We start from the raw sequence: 25,760 nt of genomic DNA, 5'->3' as shown, positions 1-25,760 counted from the left end.
GAGGTGCGGCCCAGGCCTGGGGTCCCCCCACCCCAGGGCCAAGCCGCACACACAGCGAGCGGGCCAGTCCATTGCTAGAAGAGCCGTCCAGGAAGGGATGTCGGGGTGGCAGCCGTGGCCACTCCTCACCTCCTCTGCCACCGCCGAGCCGCAGTCCTAGGTGTTTCCTAGGGGACCGTCGCTCTGCATGTCACTGAACCCTGAAGGCAGCCCCATGCGGCGGGCACGGTCCTGATGCCCAGGCTACAGACGAAACGGGGGGCACAGGCTGCCCACAGGCACCCTGGCGGGTGGCCTGGCACACCGGGCCTGGGTGCTCCCACCTACGGGCACGGGCACCACTGGGACACCCCATCTGTTGCTCAGACACCCTGAAGAGTGGACGTGAGGGCAGCTGGTCCCCTGCAGAGTTCTTTCATCCCACCGTCGTGGTCCTCTAGGGAGGGGGAAGGACCAGCCGCTTCCAGTTTAGGAGAGACAGCAGTGACAGTCCTCGTGGCCCACAGACGTCTCCCAGGTGATACTGCACCAGCAGGAGCAGCACCGCCCGGTCAGGATGCTGGTGCCATCCTGGCTCAGGGGCCCTTCCCGACATCAGAGGAAACACCCAGGGCTGGTGCCGCAGTGCAGGAGGCCAGGACATGGGGTGCGGGCCGGGGTCCTCACTGTGCTGCAGCCAGGACCTCGTGTGGAATGAAGCCTGGCTGGAGGTGAACGCTTCTCCTCCTGGCCCCCTTTGAGATTTGAGGGCTCCCTGGTTCTCCGCAGCTCTGTCCCCCGCACCTTTCCCGGAGGCTCGGGGGGGACAGGCAGGAGGGGAGTCGCCTACAGCAGCCCAGCCTGCTTCACTGCATCATGCTTCACACTGTAGTCCGGCCCGCTCTCGTCCTGCAGCTGCCTTGGGGGCCTCGGGACTAGGGTGGCTTTAAGGATTGCGGACGCGGGCCTTCCTGGGCCTTCAGATTTGGGGGTTTTGAAGCCTGGAGCAGGAGAAAGGGAAGGTTACTGATGACCCAGGGATGAAAACAAAAAGCGCAGGGGCGTCTAGGTGGCTCAGCGGTGGAGCTTCTGCCTTTGGCTCAGGTGCCGGGATCGAGTCCCACGTCGGGCTCCCCGCAGGGAGCCTGCTTCTCCCTCTGCCTGTGTCTCTGTCTCTCTCAAGAATAAATAAATAAAATCTTTAAAAACCAAAAATCAAGAAGCTCAGCCAGGAACCCTCTTTGCAGACTGAGGGGCAGGCTCTGGAGAAAGCACGTGTGGTACAGCATTGGGTGGGAGTCTGTCGGGCCAGGCCACCTTCTAGAAAATTCCCTTGTGTGCTGGGGGAGGCAGTGCCAATTGCCTGCAGTGGGACACTCTGTGTACAGTGAAAGGTAAAAGCTTGTGTTCCACATCTGGACCAGCAAGTGAGACGGTGCCAGTTCCTTTGGAGTCTCTGGCCAGTCCTCCGGGAGCCGGAATCACTGCTCCCCTCCATGCCGTTTCGTGCAGAATAAGGACTCGCTGTTGGCAGATGGAAAGTTGTCTGCTTTTCCCGGGGAGTTCAGGCTGAAACACCTGCCGGGGCTTTCCTCTGCAGGGTTTTACATGGAGTCCTTAGAATCACAAGAATGTCCTGCCCTCCACCTTCCCAGATCAGATCCTGTCACTTCCCTGCTACAAACTATTCCAGAGCATCACGGTTACTCTTATGACACAACCAAAATTCTTCAAGTTTGCACATGTTCTTCTTATTTTCCCAGCTGCCTCACCCACGCTCCCATGTGCTCTCTTTGCTCCACCCATTCTGGTCTTCTCCCAAGTTTTTATACTCCCTACCCTCTTCTTCTGCCACAGGACCTTTGCACATGCTTTCTCCTATGCCTAGAGCACTGTTCCCTCCTCTCTTTGCCTAAACTCCTACTCAGCTCAAGCATTGCTTCTTCTGACAAGTTGAATCCTCCCATCAAAGGCTCTCATAGTTCCATGTACCTCCCTCACTAACACCTGATGAACTGCAGTTGTAAATAATTATTTGATCACCTGTGTTCCGTAGATTATAAATTCCGTGAGGACAGAAATCTTCTGTTTTTTGTTTACTAGCAGAGGACATATTTGTTGAGTGAGAACATAAATAAATCCCAAACTAAAAATCTAACTCCTGGCTCATTTAGGCCTGTGCTTCTGAGAATCATAGAATTGCAGAACTGAAACCTGCCCACACCCCAGCCTTCAATCCATCCATTGATACTGCTGTGAGCATGATGCTTTTTCTGTTAAAAAAAAAAAAATGAAATCTCAGTGTCCGTATATAGTCAGTAAATTATACTGTGTTTCTTGTCTCTCCCCCACATCCCGTGTCCTCTCCTTGTCTGTTGAATTCATAATCTCTAGCATTTATATTAAGTGACGTGCCAGGTGTTGTAGAAAATAAGCAAAAGAAAGGCCTGCGCCCTATTAGTGTGAAGATAAACAGTGTTGCTCCGAAAAGAATATTCTGGGCCCCACACTGGCTCTGCACTTTCACTTTCCCCTTTTCATTTCTCTGGCTGTATCGTGATGAATGATAAAGGCCTTCCTTCCCAACCATGGCTGCCCAGAACCTTCTCCCTACAATAGTTTCTGACCATTTGGTGTGATACAGGTTTCCTCCACATTAAAAGTACAAAATAAAACTGGGAAACTTGTGAAGATAGCCACTGTAGTGCAAGTTAAAAAGCCTTGTATTAAATCCCGAGCCAGAGGTCAGAGGTCGGGGCAGCCGAAGGAAGAGGAATGGGGATGGGATGGAAATGGGGTAAGGGCATCCGAGCCACCGCTAACCTGTCCTTCTCTTCTTTGCAGTGGCAGGCCATCTCTCTGACAGTCATTGAGAAGGTTCAGATTGCAGCTGCCATCTTGGGTTCCCTCTTCCTCATCGCCAGTATCTCTTGGCTTATCTGGTCAACCTTCAGCCCCTCAGCAAAATGGCAGCGCCAAGACCTCCTCTTCCAGATCTGCTATGGGATGTATGGATTCATGGATGTGGTGTGCATAGGTGGGTCTGGGGGCTTGTTTCTGTGGGAAGTGGGGAGCCACGAGCTGGCGAGTTAGACAAACCTCACAGGGTCCCTCCTTCTGGAAGGTCAGAGTACCAGGCTTGAGACTTGTAGGCTCGAGAGGAGCCAGCGCCTTAGACACGAGGGGAGAGTGGAGTGGGGGAGGAGACAGGCCAAGGAAGGAAGACCTCCATCTTTCCCAAGCAAATCTAGTCTTGCCCAGTTGAGGATGAGGCTGAGGAGGCTTGCCTCCCAGAAGACTTGAGGAAGGTCAGACCATCTGCCTCGAGCGGGAGGTGGAGGCCCGCTCCTCTGCTGTGTACTCCATGGTTGCCAAGCCATGACAAGGGGTGGCTACGCCTCTGGCTCCATTGTCTTCCCGGCAGAACGCCCGGAAACAGCCATGACAACAGCTGCCCCCCCCGCACCCCCACCCTTTTCGGCTTCCACGAGCCTATTACAATGCCCCAGACCTCCCTAGTCTAGTGGTTTGCCAACTGTGTGTAGTCCTAGAGTTCCATACGCAGCTTTGGGAACCGATTTTGGGAGCGGGCCATGGGATGCAGCACAGACAGGCTCCGAATCCTCGCCCTTGCTTCACCTTGACTTTCTGTACTTTTACCCATTTACCTATGTTTCTGCTCTAGGTAAGATTTTGGTTTAAAGTCTTTGGTGTCTTAGAGAAAAAAAAATTGGAAACCCGCCCCTTTAATTCCTGCCTGTTCCCTTACACCATTCCCAAATCTGTGATCTTTCCTCTTCTTTTATGTTAGGTCGATTGGTGAAGGGCCGGGTCTTCTTGTTTTTTGTTTTTGTTTTTTTTTGTGTGTGTGTCTGTGTTTGTTTGTTTGTTTTTTTCCCAACCAATGCTTATGGTTTTCAAGTCTGGAGTTGTCACTGGGGGGACCGAGGTCGTGGTTTTCTCGCAGTGACATGAAGCCTGGCTAAGCACTGGTCAGACATCCTCACCTGGAACTCTCGGGTTATCCCCTGGGCCATGAGGCTGACCACACCGAAGCGCCACAGTTGTCTTCTTTGGGCTTTCATTTGTATGTCATATCGACTATGTGCACTGCTCCTTTTGGCAGGAAAACATCTCTTAGCTAGAGTTTGGCTGGGAGGATGCTACATGAATTTCCTTGGGATTCTTTAATATTAGGAGTCAGAGAGGCCTGGGGACTTGCATGCTGATCACAGCAGCCAGAGAGCAGAGATGCTGGCACTTGGATACTTGTGTAAGCCTCTTGCGGCCTCTCCCTGTAGCTACACCGACACATCAACCCGGAGTTCCAGAGCCTTTTTATTTATTTATTTATTTTTTTTTCAGAGCCTTTTTAAAGGCAGCCTTTTGTGGTACCTAGACAAGACTGCCCAGGTTTGGAGAACTGTGAATGGGGAGGAATTTGACTTTGAGCATTCTAATTTAGTTCTCCCTCCACCAGTATTCCTTCCTACCCCACTGAGGCCGGGGTTGTTGCTGCCAGGACCCAGGTGTGTCTCCATATGGAGGTGTGTGGCTCTGGCATGGAGGGGGGCAGCAGCGGACGGCCTGTAGGAACCTCTCCAGCTGCCCTTCATTCTCCTTCAGGCAGGCTTTGGCTTGGTCTCTGATGTGTGCTTCTGTGAAACTTGCTTTCCCATCACGTGGTGTATTAGTCAGCTTTGGCTGCGGTAACAGGCACCTCCAGAACTGCAGCGCCTCACAACAACAAGCATTTATTTCCAACTGATGGGTCTGCATGACAGCTGTGGCTCAGCGGGGCTTGGCTGGGCTTAGCTTCTGAGTGTGCGTTGGGTTCCAGCCTGCTCTGAGTATCTCCTTGTGCTGGGGCCCAGGCTAAAGGGGCAGGGGCTGTTGGGGTATACTCTTCTAGCCAGTTACAGGAGCACAAGAGGACTGGGGGAAACTTGCAGAGCCTCTGGAAGCTTCTGCTCAGTACTGACACACTGTCCCTTCTGCCCCCAGCCCGTGGGCCAATGCAAGTCATCAATGAGCCCAACATCAACGTGGGGGTGGGCCAGGAAAGCATAATCCTCCTCCCCTGGATGGAGCATGGGAGGGAAAGAGGAGCATAAATACCACCTACCATTCAGGGCCCCATAGATTTGAAGACTGAGGGAGGTGAACATAGAAGAGACCATGTGATCAACCTGTTGATCAACCTACAACTCCTGTTCTGAAAGTTGAGAGAATTGGTGCCCCGAGAAGGGGAGTAAGTGATCTGCTCAAGATTGCTTAGCTGGGATTAGAAGCAAGGTTTCCTGATGGCAGCCCAGTGCTCTTTCCAATGTCCTCTTGCATCAGACAACAGGCGTCTTCAGTGTCACTTATGGGATATCTGCAGATGCCACCTGCAACTTTGAGTGCTCCTGGGCCCACTTGGAGGAAAAGCCCTTAAGTAGGCCTGCTCCCTGTGGCTCTGAGCCACCCAGCACCCCTGCTTGGGCCTTCCTGGTGCCTTGGTCTTTCCTGCTTATTGAGTCTCCCTCGGAGTCGGGCTCCACAGAACCATCCCATCCTATCTGTCTCTTTCTTGGCTCCTCTCCATCTGCCTCCCTCCAACCCACTTCTATCTCTTGAATTCTTTCTCTGCTTACTCTTCAAATATATATGGCACTCAGTCACCCAATTTCTGGGAAGCAGCACAGTGAACCAAATATTAAGAGTTTCCGAATTGCTTTCTTTCCTTCCAAGTTTTTAGGAAAACATAATTTCCCAGGATGCAAAGCCACACCATGATCTATCCAATCTGCTCAACAAGCCAGTGACGGCCTGGAGACTGCCACTGGACAGGAGGGGAATGTACAGGGACCATAAGTGCTTTTGGTGCTGTCCAAAAGTACTCAGATATATTTATATTTAGACTAGCTCACCCTTAAAGAATTTAGACTGCTCTATCATTTTATTGATTATAACTGGAGCTAATTCAGTGTCTGAGCATTTCTCAGGGGCAATGATTTTCTTCCCATTTTTCAGATGGTGAAACTGATACTGAAAGATTTGTCTTAGGCTGCCTCAGGCAACAGAGCAGCACTCTCGGTCCAGTGTTTCCTAGGAGAGGTTGTCCATGGGAGAAAATTCTGGGAGACAAAATTAAAAAAAAAAAAAGAGTAATATGTGATCTAAAGAAGAGAATGGAAGATGATGGACAATAGTTGAAATGCATAAAAAAGTTCGTGTGATGGTTGGTTGCATTGATGGTGATTTTGATATTGGTGATAATAATCAGTAGTGATGATGGTGGCTTTAAGGGTGAAGTTCAGGTATTAGTCACTTCTCTTCTGCAGTGTTCTGGACAGTTGAGGGGAAGATACCCAGGACTGCAGACTGCAGGTTATAAAGTATCAGCCTTTGAGGGGCTCTCTGGTAGGGACAATAAGGTGAAGCCTGGAATGTCTACCCGCAGTGTGTTTACTTTTAGGCTCAACTGGACATTTAGAGTCACAGAACTACCAGAGAGTACACTTGTCACTAGATTCACTTTGAGGAATTTAGAACAGGAACCACACACGGCCTCCACAAGGCAGGTCCAGGTGAGTGCTTGCTGCACTCCATATCCTAGTTCAGGGATAGTCCCTCAGCCCCCAGACGATAGCTCAGAAAGAAGGAGATGAGACCCATAATTTTGGGTACAGGATCCGCCTTGACATAGTTTCCCCACAGAAGTCATGCACAGTTAGAAGTGTCACTGTACTCAGGGAAGCTCAAAGCTACTGCCTCCCATCAGGCATTCACAGTAAAGCACCCACCAATCAGGGTTACCTCCAACCGAGGGGATGTTGTAACACAGCTGACACTCCACCTTTGTCAGAATTCCAGGGAAACAAGTCGGAATGCCAGCCCAGGGTCTAGTTTGTTTTGAGAGAAGGAGCAAGTAAGTCGTGTAAGTGTACCATCACCTCTATCCTACTACCTCCTGTCCATGAATCTCAATTTCTGGCCACACAACTCTGTTTCACTAAACCAATGAGAGGCAGAGGAGCTGGAACAGGGAAAGAGACCTCGCTGGGTGGGCCAGAAGGAAACATATGTGATCTTCTTCCTGCATGAAAATGAATAACATAGACAAGAGAGTCACAGGGTGGCACCTATATTGCTGTTGAGGTGGTCATCAGTTTTAAAACTCAGTCAGTTAGCTTATTCCTATAGGAAAAGGGAAGTTTCCCTTCCAGAAGTGCTAAGAGAGTGGAAGAACATGATGTGAAAGAGTGGGCAGGGGAAGGTAGAAAGTAGGTAGAGCTGATAATGGGAGAGGTGAGTATTCTTAAGAAATGTTGATTGAAAAAAAAATGTTAAATGAAAGAAATCCATATCCATAGTCCCAAGCTCCTTGGATGGTTGGAACAATTCAGTACCTGGGCAGAAATTTGTCACCAGAAGAAGGAAAATGAGTCTAGCCCTGTGTTAGCTCAAAAGGCTGAAGAAGAAAGGAATAAGACCATCTGTTAAAATGAATCTCTGGACTTACTCTGTTTTTCAGACACCAAGAACAATCTGTCTACTCCCTAAGACTATTAAATAGCCTCAGATAGTAAAGACTCTGAGTAAATGTGAAATATATATCTTCAAAGGGCACCTAAGTGGCTCAGTGGTTGAGTGTCTGCCTTTGGCCCAGGTTGTCATCCTGGGGTCCTGGGATCAAGTCCCGCATTGGGCTCCCTGCAGGGAGCTTACTTCTCCCTCTGCCTGTGTCTCTGCCTCTCTCTCTCTCTGGGTGTGTGTGTGTCTCTCATGAATGAATGAATGAAAAAATGAATGAATGAATAAATAAATAAATAAATAAAGCTTTAAATAATCCTTAAAACTAGACTTAGCTTTTATCAGAATAGTGTTCTAAGGGAAAACTCATGACAGTGAGAAGGATACAAAGGGACACTCCACTGGGTGCCAGCATCAGCCCAGCAGATATTCTCTTTCATGAAGCCAAGACAATACAGAGTCTGGGACATGGTCACCTTGCTGCCCATGCAGCCACATCAGCTCCATCCACGGCTATGTATGCCTGGCTGACGTCCAGGAAAAGGCCTTTGGTTCTCACCAAAGAATTTTGCCTGAAGTGGGTCCCAGGAGGGTCTGGGTTCTCTGTTGGATGCAGCATGAGTCTAGGGTTGTGGACAACGGCTCTAGACTTTGCTACATCAGAAGGTTGTTCATTTTGGGATACCAGCTGCCCCTATAGATTAAACATCTCTTGGGTAGAGTCCTAACTTCCTAGGTCAATCCGTGCCACTGTGAAAACCAAAACTAGGTTGCTGTGGGCAGAACAAACCACCAAACTCCTGCAAAGGCAGAGAAGAAAGGGTGCAATAATCCTAAAAGATGAGCAGGGTAAGTATTATGATCCATATTTAACAGGTGAGGAAAGACCTAAAGTAACTGTGCTCCAGGTCATGTAGCTAAGCAAATGGCAGAGCCGAGAATTAGAGCAAAAACTTTGGACTTCAATTCCAGGGCGCTTTCTACTGCTTATTTTATCTCTGGTTGCTCTGTGAAATTGCAAAAGCAGAGCCTGGATGGGGAGGCTGGTTGAAGGGAAATTGGTCCCCTAATACCTTGACCCATAGGGTAATGGCTGAGCAATAAGAAATTTAGCAAGCCTTAGCTGCTCCTGTCCTGTATTCAGGGTCTTGGAGGTTAGCCATGGTTGTACCCCACCCTTTTGATCAGTGCTATTCTGACACCAGCTAGGAGGGAGGCTCAAGAAATTGGGGTGCAAACTTGGGTGGTTTGTCTCCCTGTGAGACACTCTGGTGGAAGGAACTTAGGGTAGGGGACGCTACATCTCCAGGTTAACATGAACTCAGGGAATTCATTCAGTCACTAAAAAATGTTTGCTGAAAGGGCACTCCCAATAAGAGTCACTTGCTCTTAAGGATCTTATATTTTACCTAGGAGGCAGACAAATTAATCATTTATCTCAGTGATAAGAGCTGGACACAGAGATGAGTGAGCACAGGAAAAGACTGGGGGGGAAGGGGCTCAGGATGGTCTTATCCATTCCTTCAGTAGCATTTCCTGGCTGTCTGGTTTTGTTCTTGAAACTAGAGAACTTTAATAAAGTAATGAATGAAACGAAGTCCTTGCCCTCAAGGAGCTCCCAGACTACAAATAAATCACAGCACAGTGGGGGCCAGTATAAGATTCAGAGAAAGGTGGAACAGAACAGAGAGCAGTCAACTCCCTCTTGGAGGATTCCAGGAGGGCTTTTTGAAGGAAGGAGCTCTATCCTTCAGCTATTTTCAAAAGATAGGTCAAAGTTTGTCCAGAAAAAAAAGGAAAAGAACATTTCAGGCAGAGAGACTAGCATATGTAGAGGCACAGAAATTTGAGAGAACCAGGTACACTTGGGAAACTTGGAGCGGGTTTGTGTGGCTCAGTGTCAAGAGCCAGAGGGAAGGTGGGTGATGGGCCACAGGGAAGTGGCAGTTGGCAGGAGCCAAATCCCACAGCATCATGAATCATGTGCTGGGCAGCTCAGACTTTGTCCTGTTGGTGATGGGGAGGCATTGATAAGATTTTATTTCGGAAAGAAGTGTGGTCAGATGTATGCGTGCTTTATTTTTTTAAAGATTTTATTTATTTAGTTATGAGAGACACAGAAAGAGAGGCAGAGACACAGGTAGAGGGAGAAGCAGGCCCCACACAGGGAGCCTGATGTAGGACTTGATCCCAGGACCCCGGGATGATGCCCTGGGCCGAAGGCAGACACTCAACCGCTGAGCCACCCAGGGATCCCTGTATGTGTGCTTTAAACAGGTAACTCTGGGGACACCTGGGTGGCCCAGTGGTTGAGCATTTGCCTTCAGCTCAAGGCATGATCCTGGAGTCCTGGGATTGAGTCTGACATCGGGCTCCCCGCATGGAGCCTGCTTCTCCTCCCTCTTGCCTGTGTCTCTGCGTCTCTCTGTCTGTGTCTCTTGTGAATAAATAAATTTAAATCTTTAAGAAAATAATAAAATAAAAATATAACTCTGGCACCTGTGGGGAGGATGGACCAGAGCTGGAAAGACTAGAGGCGGGGGATGTGGGGCAGTTGGAAAATGCTCACAATAGTCTGAACCAAAGGGAAAGAAATGCAAAACAGTGCAGTGGGAAGAAGTATATCGGATGACCTTGAGAAGCGCTTAGGATGTGCATGGGATAGGACTGGATGAACTTCTTTGAAGCAAGTAGGAACACCAGGGTCTGGCTTGAGTGGGGATACCAGAGCCGAGCATGAGACTAGGGTTCGCCATAGGAGAAGCAAAGGGGAACCAATGGTAAGTCTTTGGCAAAAGCACCAAACAAAAGGACCATCCCAAGCCGAAAATCCGGGCAGTGAGGTAAGAGTTCCCACACAAAGAGTTTGCAGTAGAAGAGAAGCAAGAGACAAGGAGTACATTACGGGCTGCAAAGAGGAGAAGACACTGCCAGGAAAGAATCTCTTTGTGGGGGTAGAAAGAAGGAAAGGGCCTTTTATGGCCTCCCGTTCATACAGGAAGATTTTGAGGGCATTGGACCAGTTCTGATGAGGATCGGTGACTAATGAGAAGGAGGGGAGGTAAGGAAAGGTTTCTGTAGGCAGCTGGATAATGAAACTTGAACACAGGTTTGGAGGCCAACAACAAGAGGTGGGTAAAGCCGTGGGTTTTGACAAGGGAACTTAGGAGGAGCATTCAAAGAGTAGGTGGCTAAGGATGGAAACCTGGGAAACATACATTTAAAAGATGGATGAAGACAGAGAATGAGAAAAACAGGAGGGAATGAGTCACAAAATCCAGGATTCGGGATTTTGTGGATTTATGGAGTGGCAGGAGTGTGCTACGTAAGGGTCTGGACCACATATTGCTCAGTTTCTTACTAACGTTGGGACCTCGAGTGATTTGCACAGCCGCTCTCTGCTTCCCTTTTCTCATCCGGGAAATGGGATAATAATACCATCTCCAGAGTGCTGTTGAGAGGCTTGAATGAGGTGGCATGTGTAAAGGAGCGGGCCATTCATAATTACCAGGGACCAGGCTGGGAGGCACTTGATCGGGGAAGATTCCCCTTATTCCCCAATAAAGGTTTGCTGACACTGTTAAAACCAGAAGCCAGTCACGGCCTAGAGAGCCTGACCCCATGTTCTCACATAACTGAGACTCTGCCCTTATATGGAGCAGTGCCTCTTCTTGAAGGCTTTTAGTTCCCTCACCCGTGTCCCCTCCATGAGAAGATTTGATTACATAGAATGTCCTCACGCCACCTGCCTCCTCTTCCGTCATCTCTAATGACGCTGTCTGCCCCAGCTCAGAAGCTGACAGAGCTTCCCAGCAAACAAATGGGACAGTCTCTGCTCCAGTGGGTCAAGTTATTAGGATTTAACAAGAGCAAATTAATTAAGGTCTTTGGCACCAAAAACATTTTTTTTTCCACTCCGCAGACCAGAGAGACTGGCCACCAAAAAGTCAAATCTGCAAAAATGAGGACCTCATCCTTATCATGTTTGGTTTTTTACTTACGAGTGGGATGTGGTCAGGGAAAGGAAGGAGAGCGTTTCCGAGATTGTTCCAAATCTCTAAAACAGTGGAGTATGGTAATTCACAGAGTTATAGAAAATCTTGTGTGAAAGCTTCCTCTGTGTGCTGTTCATTGAGGATCTTTCCTATAATTTAGAGATACCTGGTGCCTGCCCTCAGAGATAAAAGAATTTAAATTCTAATTTATAGTAAGTGGGCAAAGGGGGGGGGGTAGGAGCAGCAGGACTCCAAAAACATCATTTTTCAAACTTCATTTTAATTCACGTTAACTAAAAAACACTTAGATGGCACAAAGATGCCATGAAAGAAAGATCCTTCCTTTCTTCCTCCCCTTGGGCTAGAAATGACCTCATCTGTCAAATCTTTTAATTCCCTGACTGATAAACTGAAAATATGGAGGAGGAGCCTGGTACCGTAGAAGAGACTAGGGAGTAGAAAATGTAGGTCTGAAGACTGGATTAGCCACTTCTTCTCTGACCTTGGGCAAGATACTTCTTTTTATAGTTCGGTTAAGTCATCTATAAAGTGAGACAGTTGAACCTGATAACTTGCAAGGTACTTCTAGGTCTGACATTCTAGGATTTTGAAGTCATTCCTATTGTGAGAAGATGTCATAATTCTCAGGGGTTGGTCACTGTGGCCATGCGGGGGATTCTCAAGAAGGTTTGGCTAGACGGAACAACTGATGAGGGTCTGCCACGTAGATGGACAAGGTGATGCTCAGGCTGTGTTCCATTAAGTGCATATGGATTATCCAACTTGCCAGATTAACTGTTAATGCATGCTCCACCTACTCCCTGCCTCCCCCAACAGGGGCTTCCTATGCAAGGCCACCTCTGTCCACCGCTGAGCTGCTAGGTTCTCGTTAAGTGCAGATGACTGATTTGGAAGCGGACACACCAAGTGAGCACTGTCCCCCTCAGTGGAGACCCTTTGGGAGGCAATTCACTTACTCCGGTGTGTGACAGGGCTCAAAATAGTTTAGGAACACCTCTTGGGAACTGTCTTTAGTGCCTACAGCACGGTCTTTGGAACACTAGTAGTGGCTAATCACGGTCTTCAGGAGTGGCATGTCTGTCTGTTGACAGTGGGTCTAGGGCTAGAAAAAGCCCCAATCTGGTAAATAAGGTGGATACTTGAGCCAAGTAATATATTTTGGTGATGACATGAGACATTTCATTGAACCCAAAGCTGCTTTTGTCTTGTGGCCTCTACCCTAGCACTGCAGGTATTTAGTTAGGGTAACTTTAGCAGATCTATATATATATATATATATATATATATATATATATATATATATATATAATATCTCATGATTTAATGACACAGAGGCTGCTGGTCATTGGGTGGTTCTCCTCCATGCAGAGATTCAGGGATCTAGGCTCCCATTTTGTGGCCACAGTTCCCTGGGCTTTTGAATCTTTTATCTCCAGCCAATAGAAAATAAAAGCAAGCATGGACAAAGCGCACGCACACACACACACACACACACACACACACACACACACACACTTTCCCCCTCAATACCTGTTCTTAAACTTTGGCCCGACTCATCTCACATGCAGCGCTGGTCACCTGGCTCCCCGTGGGTGCAAAGAGCTGGAACGTCATTCCTTCTCTGGCAACTCTGTACTAAGGAAGAGAAGAATGGGGTTTTGGTGGACAGTTAGTCATATCTGTCACTGGCTATGTCATTGAGAAATTTCCACAAGTGCTCTGCACTAGAATACTCTAAGAAAGAATACCCTAGTTCCCAAGGGCACTCTTTAAAAAAAAATTATTTATTTATTTATTTGACACAGAGAGAGGAGAGAGCGCAAGCAGGGGGAACAGGAGAGGGAGAAGCAGGGTCCCTGAGGAGCAGGGAGCCCGATGCCAGGCTCGATCCCTGGGATCATGACCTGAGCCAATCACAGATGCTTAACCAACTGAGCCACCCAGGCGTCCCCAAAGGTAGTTTTTTAAAATCCTGGGATTTTAAACTCTTTTAGATATAGAATTTTGGCACATTTGCTTAAATAAGCTACTTTGTAATTTTAACATAACTCCTTTAAGATGAAGTCATGTGAAACTTATTTCGTAATAATGATAATAAAATAATAACAAAAATTTATTATTTGTTACGTACCAAACGCTGTAAAAAGTGCTTTATGTGCATTATCTTATTTACTTCCTACAACCTTAGGATGTGGAAACTATTAAATGCCTATTTTCCTGATTTTTTTTTAAAAAAATTGAGGCTAAGAGATAAATTACCCAGTCACACAGCTAGAACCCAGTTTCATCTGATTTCAAAGCCCACATCCTTAGCCACTCTGTTGTAACACTGTAACACATATGTTAAAATGCATAACACAAAAGACATCTTATTTGCGAATTGAAATAGAAATTATAGGGATGCCTGGATGGCTCAGTAGTTAAGCTCTGCTTGCAGCTCAGGGCATGATCCTGGAGTTCAGGGATCCAGTCCCACATCGGGTTCCCTGAGGTGAGCCTGTTTCTTCCTTTGCTTGTGTCTCTACTTCTCTCTGTGTGTCTCTCATGAATAAATAAATACTACCTTTTTTAAAAAAAAGAAATTGTATACTCATACATACAGACTATAAAAAAATTATCTCCTCCATAGCTTTTCTCTCTGGGGGAGCACAAGACCTGGAGCACGAATGAGGAAAGAGCTCAGGCACATGGCACTGTTCTGTTTCAGATGAACCTAAATTTATGTCCCACTACATGTGCAAGTTGTGTGTCTTTGGGTAAAACACTAAGTCTCTCTGAGTTCAGTTTTCTCTTCTGTGGAGTGGAGATCGATAATACGACCTACCTCATGGGATTTCTGTGAGATGTAGACTACATTTGCAAAGGCCTTTTAGAGTGACCAAAACATAGTAAGCATTCAGCGGGTCCTGGCTACCATCAACATGACCATCATCACCATGACCTTCATCGCCATCAGCCACAGTGGCTGAGAAATGCAATTCTGTCTTTGTCCAGATGGTGAGAGCTCTGAGCTTTGTAGAGAACCCGTACAGAAAACATCCACAGCATCTTGGGGCATAGCTTCACCCGCACACATCCAGGAACGGACCCCTCACTTATACCAATGCAGGGATATTTGGGGCTCCAGGAATACTTCTCTTCTCTACTTCTCTGTCCTACTGAGTTAAGCTCATTCATTCCAAGGAGTCTTCATGCTCTTAATGATTTTCTAGCCCAGGTCTTTTCATGGGTCCCCGAGATGCCTTGAGTGAGCAGAGTGACCGGGATGGCTCTGATGGGCTTGACCAAGGTCAACCAGTCCAGCAAGGACCCTGCTGGGAAGGGAATTCTAATAGAAGTCACCTCCAAGGGGACAGACATCAACGGGACCGAAACACAAAGGGGAGGTGGCCTTGCCTCACCTACATTGAAAGCTTTCTGTGTCCTCTGGCTCTTAGGTCTTTATTGCTGAAAGAGTAACCCAAACCAAGACCCAAAGCAATTGAGTCAAGGTGAGCCTGCTCAAAGGAGGTGATGGATCCACATCTCACCACTCCTCAGCAGGGGCCCCCAGAAGTGTGGCCTGGCTCTACTTGCAAGGGGCAGGAGGCTGTAACCGTGGAGAACACTGGGTAGCTGGGTGGCACTGCCAATGCCATCTCACGACAGCACCTCTAACCGACCCCCCCCCCCCACCTCAAAGTAGCTGGGTAGATTGATTTCTTTCCCACACTTGCCGGCTAAGTTCTTTAGTGCAGGTTCTGAGAGGGCCGGGCCTTAGCACCTGGAAGATGAGCTTGGCAGTGGTGGGGCTTCAGGGTTAAGTCTGACCTCGGGGGATGCTGCAAGCCGGGAGCATCCCTCCACAGGCACTTGCTGAAGGCCCTTGGTGAAGGGAGAGGAGGCGGGAGTGGGGGCTTGTCACCACATCTGCAGAATCAGCTGGCCCCTAGAGCTCCTTTCAGCCCCAACATCTTATTCATCTATAAACAATGACTCAGATTGAGGACTGGGAAGGACAGTGAGGAGTCAGAAGAACAGGTGCTTGCGCTAGGAATGGGGTTGGCCCTAAAGAAGGAGGAAAAGATGTGCGTGGGCTTTTTCTGTCCTGTAATTTCCACCCTAGCCCCCACAATAATCAATATCATGTGGCTTTGAGTGTTAAAATGTGTTCCAGGCATAGCACAGGGAGCAGCATGCAGGACTCGTTACCTCCTTCAATCTCATAACAACCCTATAAGGAAGGAGGTATGAGTCCCAATTTCCTGAAGAAAATACTGAGGCTCAGGAAGAGGAAGGGACTTGCCTGACTCCACGGGCCTATAAGGGGCAGACACTCGGAATGATCAGTGAGTGCTCATTGGTGAGGTGCCTCTGAACTGTGGGACCCAAAGTCCTCTAGGTCTAGCAGAAGAAGCATCCATTTATTTAGTTGCCTTACATATTCACGCCTGTCACATCTGGAACTAGAGTATTTTTTAAAATTACCTCATAGCTCTTGGGGCACCTGGGGGGCTCAGTCGGTTGAGTGTCTGACTCTTGGTTTCAGCTCAGGTCATGAGCTCAGGGTGGTGAGATGGAGCCCCGTCTGTGCTTAGTGGGGAGTCTGCTTGTTCTATCTCTCTCTCCTTCTCTAAAAAATAAATAAATACATCTTTAAAAAAGTACCTTTCTTTATTTGACCAAAATTTAGAGCCTTCCATGAGGCAGTAGGCCAGGATAAGGACCATGTTTTAGGCAGTGCTACTCAGGTGTGGTCCCCACACAGGCAGCATCAGCATCACCCCAGAGCAGCTTAGAAATGCAAACCCATAGGCCTCATCTGAGACCTACTGATTCAGACTCTTTGGAGGTAGAGCCTGGGAATCTGTATTAACCAGCTGCTTGGCTGGTTGTGATGTGTGCTAAAGTTTGAGAAGCACTGCTGTAGAGTTGTCTGTAACTTTTTTTGCCACTTAAATCAGGACGCCAGCAGGTGATGAGGGGTGGAAAGGAGGATTTGGGCATTCCTGAGGGAGCCAGAGGCCTCTCTGCAGACTTCTCAGTTAGCCTTGGCCTCTTAAGAACCAGCTTTTTTGGTCTCATAGGTGCTCAGAGAAGCACATAGTAGGTACTCAGGAAATATGACCTACGTAGAATTAAGTCATATCTCATTGGTTTGGACACAGCAAGAGCCAATGGCCAAAATGGGACAGGTGAAAATAGGCAAGTTGAAGAGATGGGCAGGATTGGGATGCTAATCCAACCAAGGACTGAGGCCTCCCTGACAGCGCTGGGTCAGTGGTGAGTTAGGGGAGGCGGAGCCAAGCAGGCAGGACCACCCACTCCCAGTGGCCACCTTCCCCCCTCCTCCTGGGATGACCAAAGGGCCACTCCAACTGGAGGCCAGTGGGGAGAGACACGATGACAAGCAAAGTGTTCTGACCCTTACAGAACCTCCAGCGATGTGGGGAAAAGTTGCCCCCAGAGCTGGAGAGACGTCAGGGAGCTGAAGGTGGCAATTCTTCTGGAACTGGATTTCCCACAAATACAGCCCAGGGTTGGGGTCTTTGTAAGTGGTTATGAGGTCACTGTGAAATGAAACAGGAAACCCCAGACAAGAACTCAATCAAAACGTACCGGGTTTCCCATATTGCCATGTGTTCCAGTGGCCCATCTTCTATTGCTTCTCTGCCTCCCTTTGCCAAGAGCTTTTTTCCCTCCTAACTTCAGCCTCTCATTCCATCCCCTGCCGTGTCCAACCCTCTTCCTTCTCTCCCATCTCTTCAACTTGCCTATTTTCACCTGTCCCATTTGGAAGAGCCCCATGCATCTTCCTCCATTTTTGTTTTTTTGTTTTGTTTTGTTTTTATACTGCCATCCGAGGAATCAATAAGTCATTTGTCGAGCGGGAAGCAGAGGGACAGCTAAGGGGAGTGGATGCGAATGAGGCAGTTTGTGCTTTTCCCATTTTTGCTAAACAAGCATTATCTACAAACACAGGTGCACCTTTCCCCCTTCAGCCATCTATCCATTAAAGTGGTTTAATTACTTCCTGAACACTAGACAGATAATTAGAAGGCGGTGTTCAGACCAAAAATTTAAGCCACCCTCTTCAATCAGGGTAAAATTGCCTGATCAAGAAGCTAATTAAGAATCAAGTGTAGTGGCTCTTATTGGAAAGAGTTAGTTTGGGGCTTCAAAAGATCCTACTTCTCTCTCCCTGAGGCCCCCCGATCTCCTCCATCATCACCAAGGCCTCGTTAAATTCCTGCTACTGTGTCGGCTGCCCAACCCTCAACCATACCTGGGCCTCTGTCCCCGAGGGGCTTACAGTCCAGGGAAAGAGCTGTGTGGTGTTCAAATAGGCTTGTGGAAGTAATGGGCCCAGGACACGTATTCACAAGGTGGACGGAAGTGATTGGGGGAGGGTGACAAGACAGGGGGCAGAGAGAGGAGGTCTCCTTGTCCAGGATGAGGCAAGTCATACAAGGGGTCCAGGGGTGGGCTCCTGGAGATTTATGAGCCTCTAAATTCATCCGTGTGGTCTTTGTTCTGGGTAGATGGTCCTTAGCCCTCATCAAGTCCTCAAAGGGGCACATGACCCAAAAGATTAGGAACACATGGGCCACAGGGAGACTGTCTCTCGAACGAATCCTTGCGAACTTGTTGCCAGAGCGCCGTCTCAGGAGCTGTTGTCACACTAGAGCAAGAGTGGCAGTGGGTGGCTATCTTGTCTCCTACAGTCACAGTGTGTTCAAGGTTGGAGAAGCTTTGAGATGTTTCCATCCCGTGTCTTTTGCTTGACATTGAGGAGGCTGGAGTGACTCATCGCTGTTTGCTCCTGTGAGTCAGCTCATCCCCCGCCCCACCCCCCAGAGGCCAGGCCAGCAGCCACCCCTCTCCACTGGCAGTTGCTGCAGGGTGAATGGCCAGTCTTCGCACCCCCCATCACAGGGCCCAGCCTCCCAGACCACCCTCACGACATGGACAGTCACCACTTTCCTACTTCGCGTTTCCCTTCACTGGCCCCATCTTCCCAGCCCTTCGTCTGGACCTCATGGTCCATCACTAGCTACTTCTTCTGTGAGTGTTCCTTTCGCTGTCTTCCGAGGACACTGTTTCTTGCTGGCTCAAGTGGCAGCTGCTCTTTCTCCTGGATTCTACGAGGCCTGGAGTTGAGGTCTACATCCTCCTTGCTCCCCATTACCACTTCCAAACCGCCTCTCTTCCTTCATCCTTCAGAAGCCCCAGCCCCTTTGAAGTGCATGCCATCATATGTGACCGCACCCCCTTTCCCCTTCTTGATGCTCTTGGCTGCTGGCTGCCCACTCACTCCTCTCATTCCAGGGGGCATCTGGTTCATGCACTGGCTCCCACATTCCTGTCTTCAGCATCTCTATGATCAGTGGCTCTCAGTAGGAGTGTTACCATCCCCTACACTCCTCTATGCACTTTGGAAATCTTTGAGGGTTTTGTTTTGTTTTCTAATGTACTTGTGCCCCAGAATTTGTATTGAAATTTATATTGTCTGGTCATCAATGACTTCCCCTGTGTTTTGCTTTGCATTATCTGTTTAGGGCATTATATTCATTTAGTTTTTTTAAAAAAGAAACCACAGTAGCTTATATTATCTTAGGAATTTCACTTCAGGATATGAAAGGGGATATTAAAGTATATTTATTATACAAGGAGTCTGATGGCATTGAGGATGGTTGATGCAGATAATCTGTCCAACTCCTTGGCTACCACCTCATCACTCCACAGGTCTTTTCCTTAACCCACCCCCGCCTCTTCTCAAGGGGACGTTCGCTAGACCTCATCATCACCAAGAACCACACCACTTCCAGAGTCTGGATTTAAACATCTTACTCTCTGAGCATCACCCCCCAGCTCCATCCTTGTAGTTCACAGACTCCAACAATTCTGTAACTTCTAAGAGACCCACTGGCATTGACCCTATCACTTTCCATTTTTCCTTATCCCTTTTGTGTATCGCTTGCCTCCTCCCCAGCCGAGTTTCCGTGGGCCAGTGTGATAACCACTCCCTTGGAAGCATCCATAATTCTCATGCCCTCTCTTGCCCATCTCACTTGCCTGGAATAAGTCTATACTGATTAAACTCAACTTTCTCACTCCATAGGTGCATCTGGCAAGCAGGTGAAGGTATGGAGAGAAACCACACAACTCATGTCAAATGTGTGGCCACAAATCTTAAATGGACACTCAACACTATCAGACAATTTTTTAAAAGATTTTATTTATTTATTCATGACAGACACACAGAGAGAGCCAGAGACCCAGGCAGAGGGAGAAGCAGGTTCCATGCAGGGAAACTGATGTGGGACTCAATCCCGGGACTCAGGGACCCCACCCTGAGCCAAAGGCAGATGTTCAACTGCTGAGCCACCCAAGAGTCCCACTGTCAGACAATTCTTCGCTGATTTGTAAATTCAGTCTCCCACTTTCCAAGATAATCACTTCCCACTTTTTCTTCTCTTCACAAATCTTTAACACCTCCTCCCATATCCCTTCCATCTTAGCTGATGACATCATGGAGGAGAAAGAGGCTCTTGGAGGAGAACTAGCTGATTTTCACATCATCCTCCCTCCGCCTGTGCCTACTAAGCCAATGGCCACTCCTCATTCCACCTGACCTGCCCTTTGAGGGTTAGCACACTTTGTTTCTTGAAACACTTTCTTCTCCAGACTTCTGGGTCTACACATGTGGCTGGTCTTGCTTCTATACTACTCACTGCTCCTTCAGAGCCTCATTTTCTGGCTCTACCTCCACCAAACCTCTATATATGAGAAGGCCCAGAAATCTGTCATTGGCCTTCTTCTCCTGTCTACCTTCTCTTCCCAGGAGACCTGGAACATTCTTAAGGCTTCAGATTCTACCTCTACACTGATGGCTCCTACCTCCAGGCTAGACTCCTCCTTAACCTCAGACTCATATGTCCAGCTGCCTAACTGGACCTTCCAGTGAGATCTCTATCAGATACCTTAAATTACCATAACCAAAATATAACTATTAACCACTGTGGTAGGCTGAATAATGGCCCCCAAAGACATCTAGGTCCTAATCCCTAGAGATTTTTAAGATTATCTTGTGTGGCAAAAGAGACTTGCAGATGTGACTAATTTAAGAATGTTGAAATAGGAAGAGAATCCTGGATTATTTGGGTGGACTCAATGCAACCACAAGCGTTCTTATAAGAAAGAGGCAGAGAGAGACACTGACAGAAGAGTAGGGGATGCGACATTGGAACAAGAGGTTGGAGTGATGTAGGGAAGAGACAGGGACCGCAGGTGACTTAGAAGCTTAAAGGCAAGGATATGGATTCTCCTCTCAAAGCCACCAGAAAGAACCAGCACTCTGACACCTTCAATTTAGACTCCTGTCTCCAAAACTGTAAGAGAATTCAGGTGTGTTGTTGTTTTAAGCCACTAAGTGTGTGGTCATTTGTTGTAGCAGCAATAGGAAGCTAATGCAGTCATGACCATCGCCACACAAGTCCATACCATTAGTAAATGACAGCAGCACCCAAAGCTCATGAGTTGTCCAGATTTTTCTCTTGACTCATGCCTTACCTGTCAGCAAGCCTGTGAGCTACCTCTACATATGTCCCGACCACACGATTTCTCATGGAACCCGCTATAACCCTAGTCTAGGCCACCAGGCCTTCCTGCTCGAATCACTACATCACTTCCTGCTTAGTCTCCTGCTCCTATTTTTTTCCCTCATCGGTTTAGTGTTCCACAGGAGCCAGAAGGAACGTTCTGAAGGGTGAAGCAGATCACAACACCCCCCCCACCCAACTAAAACCCTTCAGTGGCTTCCCATTACACTCAGGATAAAATAAAAATCCCTTGCCATGGCCTATAAGGCCTTATCATATTGGCCTCCCCCCACCCCATCTCTCTTTGTACTTGCCACTCATCACTACACCCTGGCCGCACTGACACGCTTTCTGACCTGTGTGCATTCCCCGCCCCCGGCCTTCGCACTTGCAGCTCCTATCACTGACATGCTCTCTCTCTAAATCTTTGCAGGGTCCCCTCCTTCTCATCATCTGTATATCACTGTAAATATCTCCTCCTCCAGAGGGCCTTTCCCGCCACCCTCGGTGTCTGCCGCCTGTGCCTATTCAACCCTATTTTCTCTTCCTCGTAGCATGTGTCAGCACCTGAGATAGTCTTAAGGGTTTGGTTATGTGTCTGCTGTGTTAAGTTATGTTATTTATTATGCCCTACGATGCCCTACAATGGGTAAATAGCTACACAAACTGTGGTACATAAATGCCATGGACTGTGACACAGTAATAAAAAGGAATTCCTACATGCAAAAACATGAATGCATCTCAAGGAAGTTATATGGGGGTGGCGGGGGAGGGGGGATAAATCCCCCAAAGTCATAACCTGTATGATTCCATTAAAAATGATAAAATTATAGAGATGGAGAATAGATTAGTGATTGCCAAGGTTTAGGGATTGGAGGGGAGGTGGGGGGGTCAGTGTCCATCGAAGGCTAAGCGTTAATTTTAAAAGGACAGCACAATGGAGAACTTAGTGGTGATGAAATAGTTCTGTTATCTTGACTATAGTTGTGATTACACAAATCTATACATGATAAAATTACACCCACACTATGCTAATATCAAACTCCTGGTTTGGGTATTATAACTATTTAAGATGTAACCATCGGGGAATAAAAATAACTATCAGATACGAAATAAACTTCTAAAGGATTCCTTAGGGGAAATGAAACAGCCGTCTATTAAACTTACTTAAAGTAAGTCCGTTTGCTCTGTTATGTTTTTAACATAACACACTATGTTAATTAACATATTTAACAATATTATTAACATATTTAACAATGTCTAGTTCTCCACTAGAACCTAAGCTGTCGGCAGGCAGGACTCAGGCCGTCCTGCTCCCTGCACGTGCCCTGGCGCCAGGCGCATCCACAGCAGACGCACAGTTAACCTTTATCTGCCTGGTTGTCTGGCTTCTTTCTGACTCGACCCTGCTTCTGGGGAGTATAACCCCGCCGAAGTTCTCTCTCCCAGGGGTGTATTTCAGTAGCACTGGGCTATTTGTAGGGTAGCAAAGAGTTAACCAGTCGAATTCCAGGCATTGTTTGGCAAGTATAGGGTGCCCACGGGTATCGCTCATGGAGGCTTGAAAGCACACGCTTCATTCACCCTCTGCTAAGGGCCAGGCGCCCTGGCTGCATGGTAGAGAGAGAGTCTATTATGCCTCAGTGGAGGAGGATTTGGGGTTTTGTCAAGAAATGGGAGGGGTGGAGGAGAGGTAGGCACTCAACCATTTCGTGGACTAGGTATGGAGGCCTTCCACCTCCTACTTCTTCTTTTTTTTTTTTTTTAAAGATTTTGTTTATTTATTCATGAGAGACAGAGAGACAGAGACATGCGCAGAGGGAGAAGCAGGCTCCATGCAGGGAGCCCAACATGGGACTCGATCCTGGGCCCTGGGATCAGGCCTTGAGTCAAAGGCAGACGCTCAAGGAATACAGGGCTGGGAACCTGGGGCTCGGGGCTCAAAGGGAGGCTTGCAAGGAGCAAAGCAACCACCACACGTCCACGGTGCCCCAGCGGCGACCTCAGCGTGTCGGGACAGGGAGACTGGTTTCCCGCAGTGGCTTCCTGCTCTCACTGGGCCTCTGCTTTTCTGTCTCCCTGCTGCCCAGGCCTCATCGTGCACGAGGGACCCTCCGTGTACCGCATCTTTAAGCGGTGGCAGGCCGTCAACCAGCAGTGGAAAGTGCTGAACTATGACAAGACGAAAGACCTGGAGGATCAAAAGTCGGGAGGCAGGACAAACCCCCGGACGTCCTCGTCCACCCAGGCCAACGCCCCGGCGTCAGGAGAGGAGGCCGTGGGCACCCCCAGCGCCGAGGAAGGCCCTGCCCGGGCGGCCAGCCACCCCCCAGGCCCCCTGTCCGACCACCACTGTGCTTACACCATCCTGCACATCTTGAGTCACCTACGGCCTCATGAACAGCGGAGCCCCCAGGGCGGAAGCCGGGAGCTCGTCATGAGGGTCACGACGGTGTGAGACGAGCCACCGGCAGCGAGGCCGTGACCGTGCACGGGGGGGAGGCTGGGCCGGGAAGGGGCACCGCCTGGGGCGCAGGTGTGGGGAGGCCAGCGGCCCCCCGGGGGGCCCCGGAGTGGAGGGCAGGCGGGGGGTGGTGGGCCTGGAGGGGGCCTGGAGGGGGCCTGGAGGCAGGGTCAGAGCTGGAGCCAGCGAGGCCGGTGTCCAGAGCGGTTTCAGGATTCCCATCGGTGACCCCAATCCTCGACGAGAGCGACCAACTCCGGTGCAAACTCGACAAGGAAGCGCAGCGCAGCTGGAACCTAACGAATCGGTGGGGCCAAACATCCCAGAGGGGCCCAGCACCCAACACCCCCCAGGAGACGTGGGGGACAAACATCCAGAGGGGCCCAGCACCCAACACCCCCCGGGGAGACGTGGGAGCACAAGCATCCCAGAAAGACCCAGCACCCAGCACCCCCCGGGGAGATGTGGGGGCACAAACATCCTAGAGGGGCCCAGCACCCAGCACCCCCCGGAGAGACGTGGGGGACAAACATCCCAGAAGGACCCAGCACCCAATACCCCCTGGGGAGACGTGGGGGACAAACATCCCAGAGGAGCCCAGCACCCAACACCCCCCAGGGAGACGTGGGGGGCTCGGGGGCGGGCGAAGCCAGCCAGCTGGTGGTGGTGGTGCAGGCGTGTGCACGGGAGCTGGGAGGAAAAGTGTAAAGGGTGTGCGAAGGGAAAGCCCCGTGGCCTGCCTGGTGTCCCCTCCAGTTTGGGTTCCTTTCTCCTTGGGCTGTGTTGGGCAGTGGTGGGGAGGGAGAGGGATGGGTGGGGGCCCAGCAAGGATGACCGGCTGCACCTGCGTGGGCCCCCGGGCTCATGGGGTGGGCAGGCTTCCTGGCTCGGGTGGCCTTAGGGACTCCGGGCCGCGTGCGGGGGGCGGGGGCGGTGTTGGAGCGAGCTCCCCAGACGCAGGGTGACTTCGGCTTCTTTTCAGAACTCCCAATTTTGGAGGGGCTCCGAGGGGGCTTAGGTTTGGAGATGGGTGTCTTTGTGTGCCCTTGTTACTTTATTTTATGGTGGTTTGGCTGGAAGATGTTTACAAGAAACACACACGCAACTGGAGAAAAGTACAGATTTTGGGGGGTGGGTGTGTATCCCAAGCAGGGCCGCGGGCTGCAGGGGGTGCAGCCTTCAGAGCTGTCTGTCCATCCACGAGTGACCTCCCAGCGCCCCAACCCTGCCCGAGGCCAGGGCGCGCTCAGTGTCAGGCCTTCTCGGGCTTTGGTGCAAGCAGAGACCCGAGGACCCACCCCAGGCTGAGCGCCTCCCACCCAAGGGTCTCCCGGGAGAGCTGCTGCAGCAGACAGACAAACAGACGGAGGCAGTGGGCGGGGTGTCCCCCAGGGAGTGGAGCAAGACCCTAAGTATTGGGCAGTCATCCCTCCGTGCTACACGCCCCGGTCCCTCCCGTGCAGCGAGCAGGGCGCGGGGACCCTGGGGACCCTGGCAGGGAGGCCACGGCGGGTGGGCACCTGCAGAGTTTCTCATTGTCAATGCACAACGGCCCGCGCCATCCATGGGTGTGAAAGGGACACTGTCAAGTACTTTTTTAAACTAGTTTTTAGGGTTTTTTAAAACTCTCTGTTGTTTGTATTATTCTCTTAAAAGCTTGAAAATAAAATTTCTTTCCCTATCATTTGTGTCCTCTTCCATATGTGAATTTGCCCTTCCGGTGCCCAGCTCGGCCTCCGCAGCATACCCTGGACTTGCCCCTCTTCTTCATGTGCTCCGCCCCTAGTGTCTTCTGTGCAAGAAATCCTTTATCCCTGAGGGTACATATGGGGCAGGTGTGTGTGTGTGTGTGTATGTGTGTGTATGAGAACTGGTGGCAAAGCATGGGCCCTCCTGGCCTCTCGGCGGCTCCCTAGCAGATAGATTCCTTCAAGTCAAAGAAAGGGGAACAACCCCCAAACCCTAAGTTTTTGCCCAGGACTCCCAGAAGCAGAGACCATTAGTGCTTGAGGAAATTGGGAGAGATTTTTACCCCATCAGGTCATTTCAGAGAAGCTGAGAGAACCACAGGCGAGAGCTGTGTTAGGACGTCGTCCTCTTGACGATTTTCTGTTGAATATCAGAAAAACAAACCCGTGTGGGGGTGGGGGGGCCCTGAGAGAGGGCTCGCACGTATCACCAGGCACCAGACCCTTCCTCCCT

The 25,760-nt window shown here is 49.4% G+C and overlaps 1 protein-coding gene across 1 annotated transcript in view; it reads left to right on the top strand.

The window, feature by feature from the left end:
- The window catches only part of MARCHF4 (membrane associated ring-CH-type finger 4), a 110,319-nt gene extending 86,750 nt beyond the window's left edge, over positions 1–23,569 (top strand). Inside the window, exons 3-4 of the mRNA XM_055345496.1 lie at positions 2,824–3,016; positions 23,185–23,569. Coding sequence (XP_055201471.1) covers positions 2,824–3,016; positions 23,185–23,552 — 561 coding nt within the window. The 3' untranslated portion in view covers positions 23,553–23,569. The remainder of the gene's footprint in view (positions 1–2,823; positions 3,017–23,184) is intronic.
- The last annotated feature ends 2,191 nt before the right edge of the window (positions 23,570–25,760 follow it).

Source organism: Nyctereutes procyonoides, unplaced genomic scaffold (genome assembly GCF_905146905.1).
Source record: "Nyctereutes procyonoides isolate TBG_1078 unplaced genomic scaffold, NYPRO_anot_genome, whole genome shotgun sequence".
Lineage (NCBI taxonomy): Eukaryota > Metazoa > Chordata > Mammalia > Carnivora > Canidae > Nyctereutes > Nyctereutes procyonoides.
Note: the sequence above shows the minus strand (reverse complement) of the source record. Positions and strands in the feature narration are given on the sequence as shown.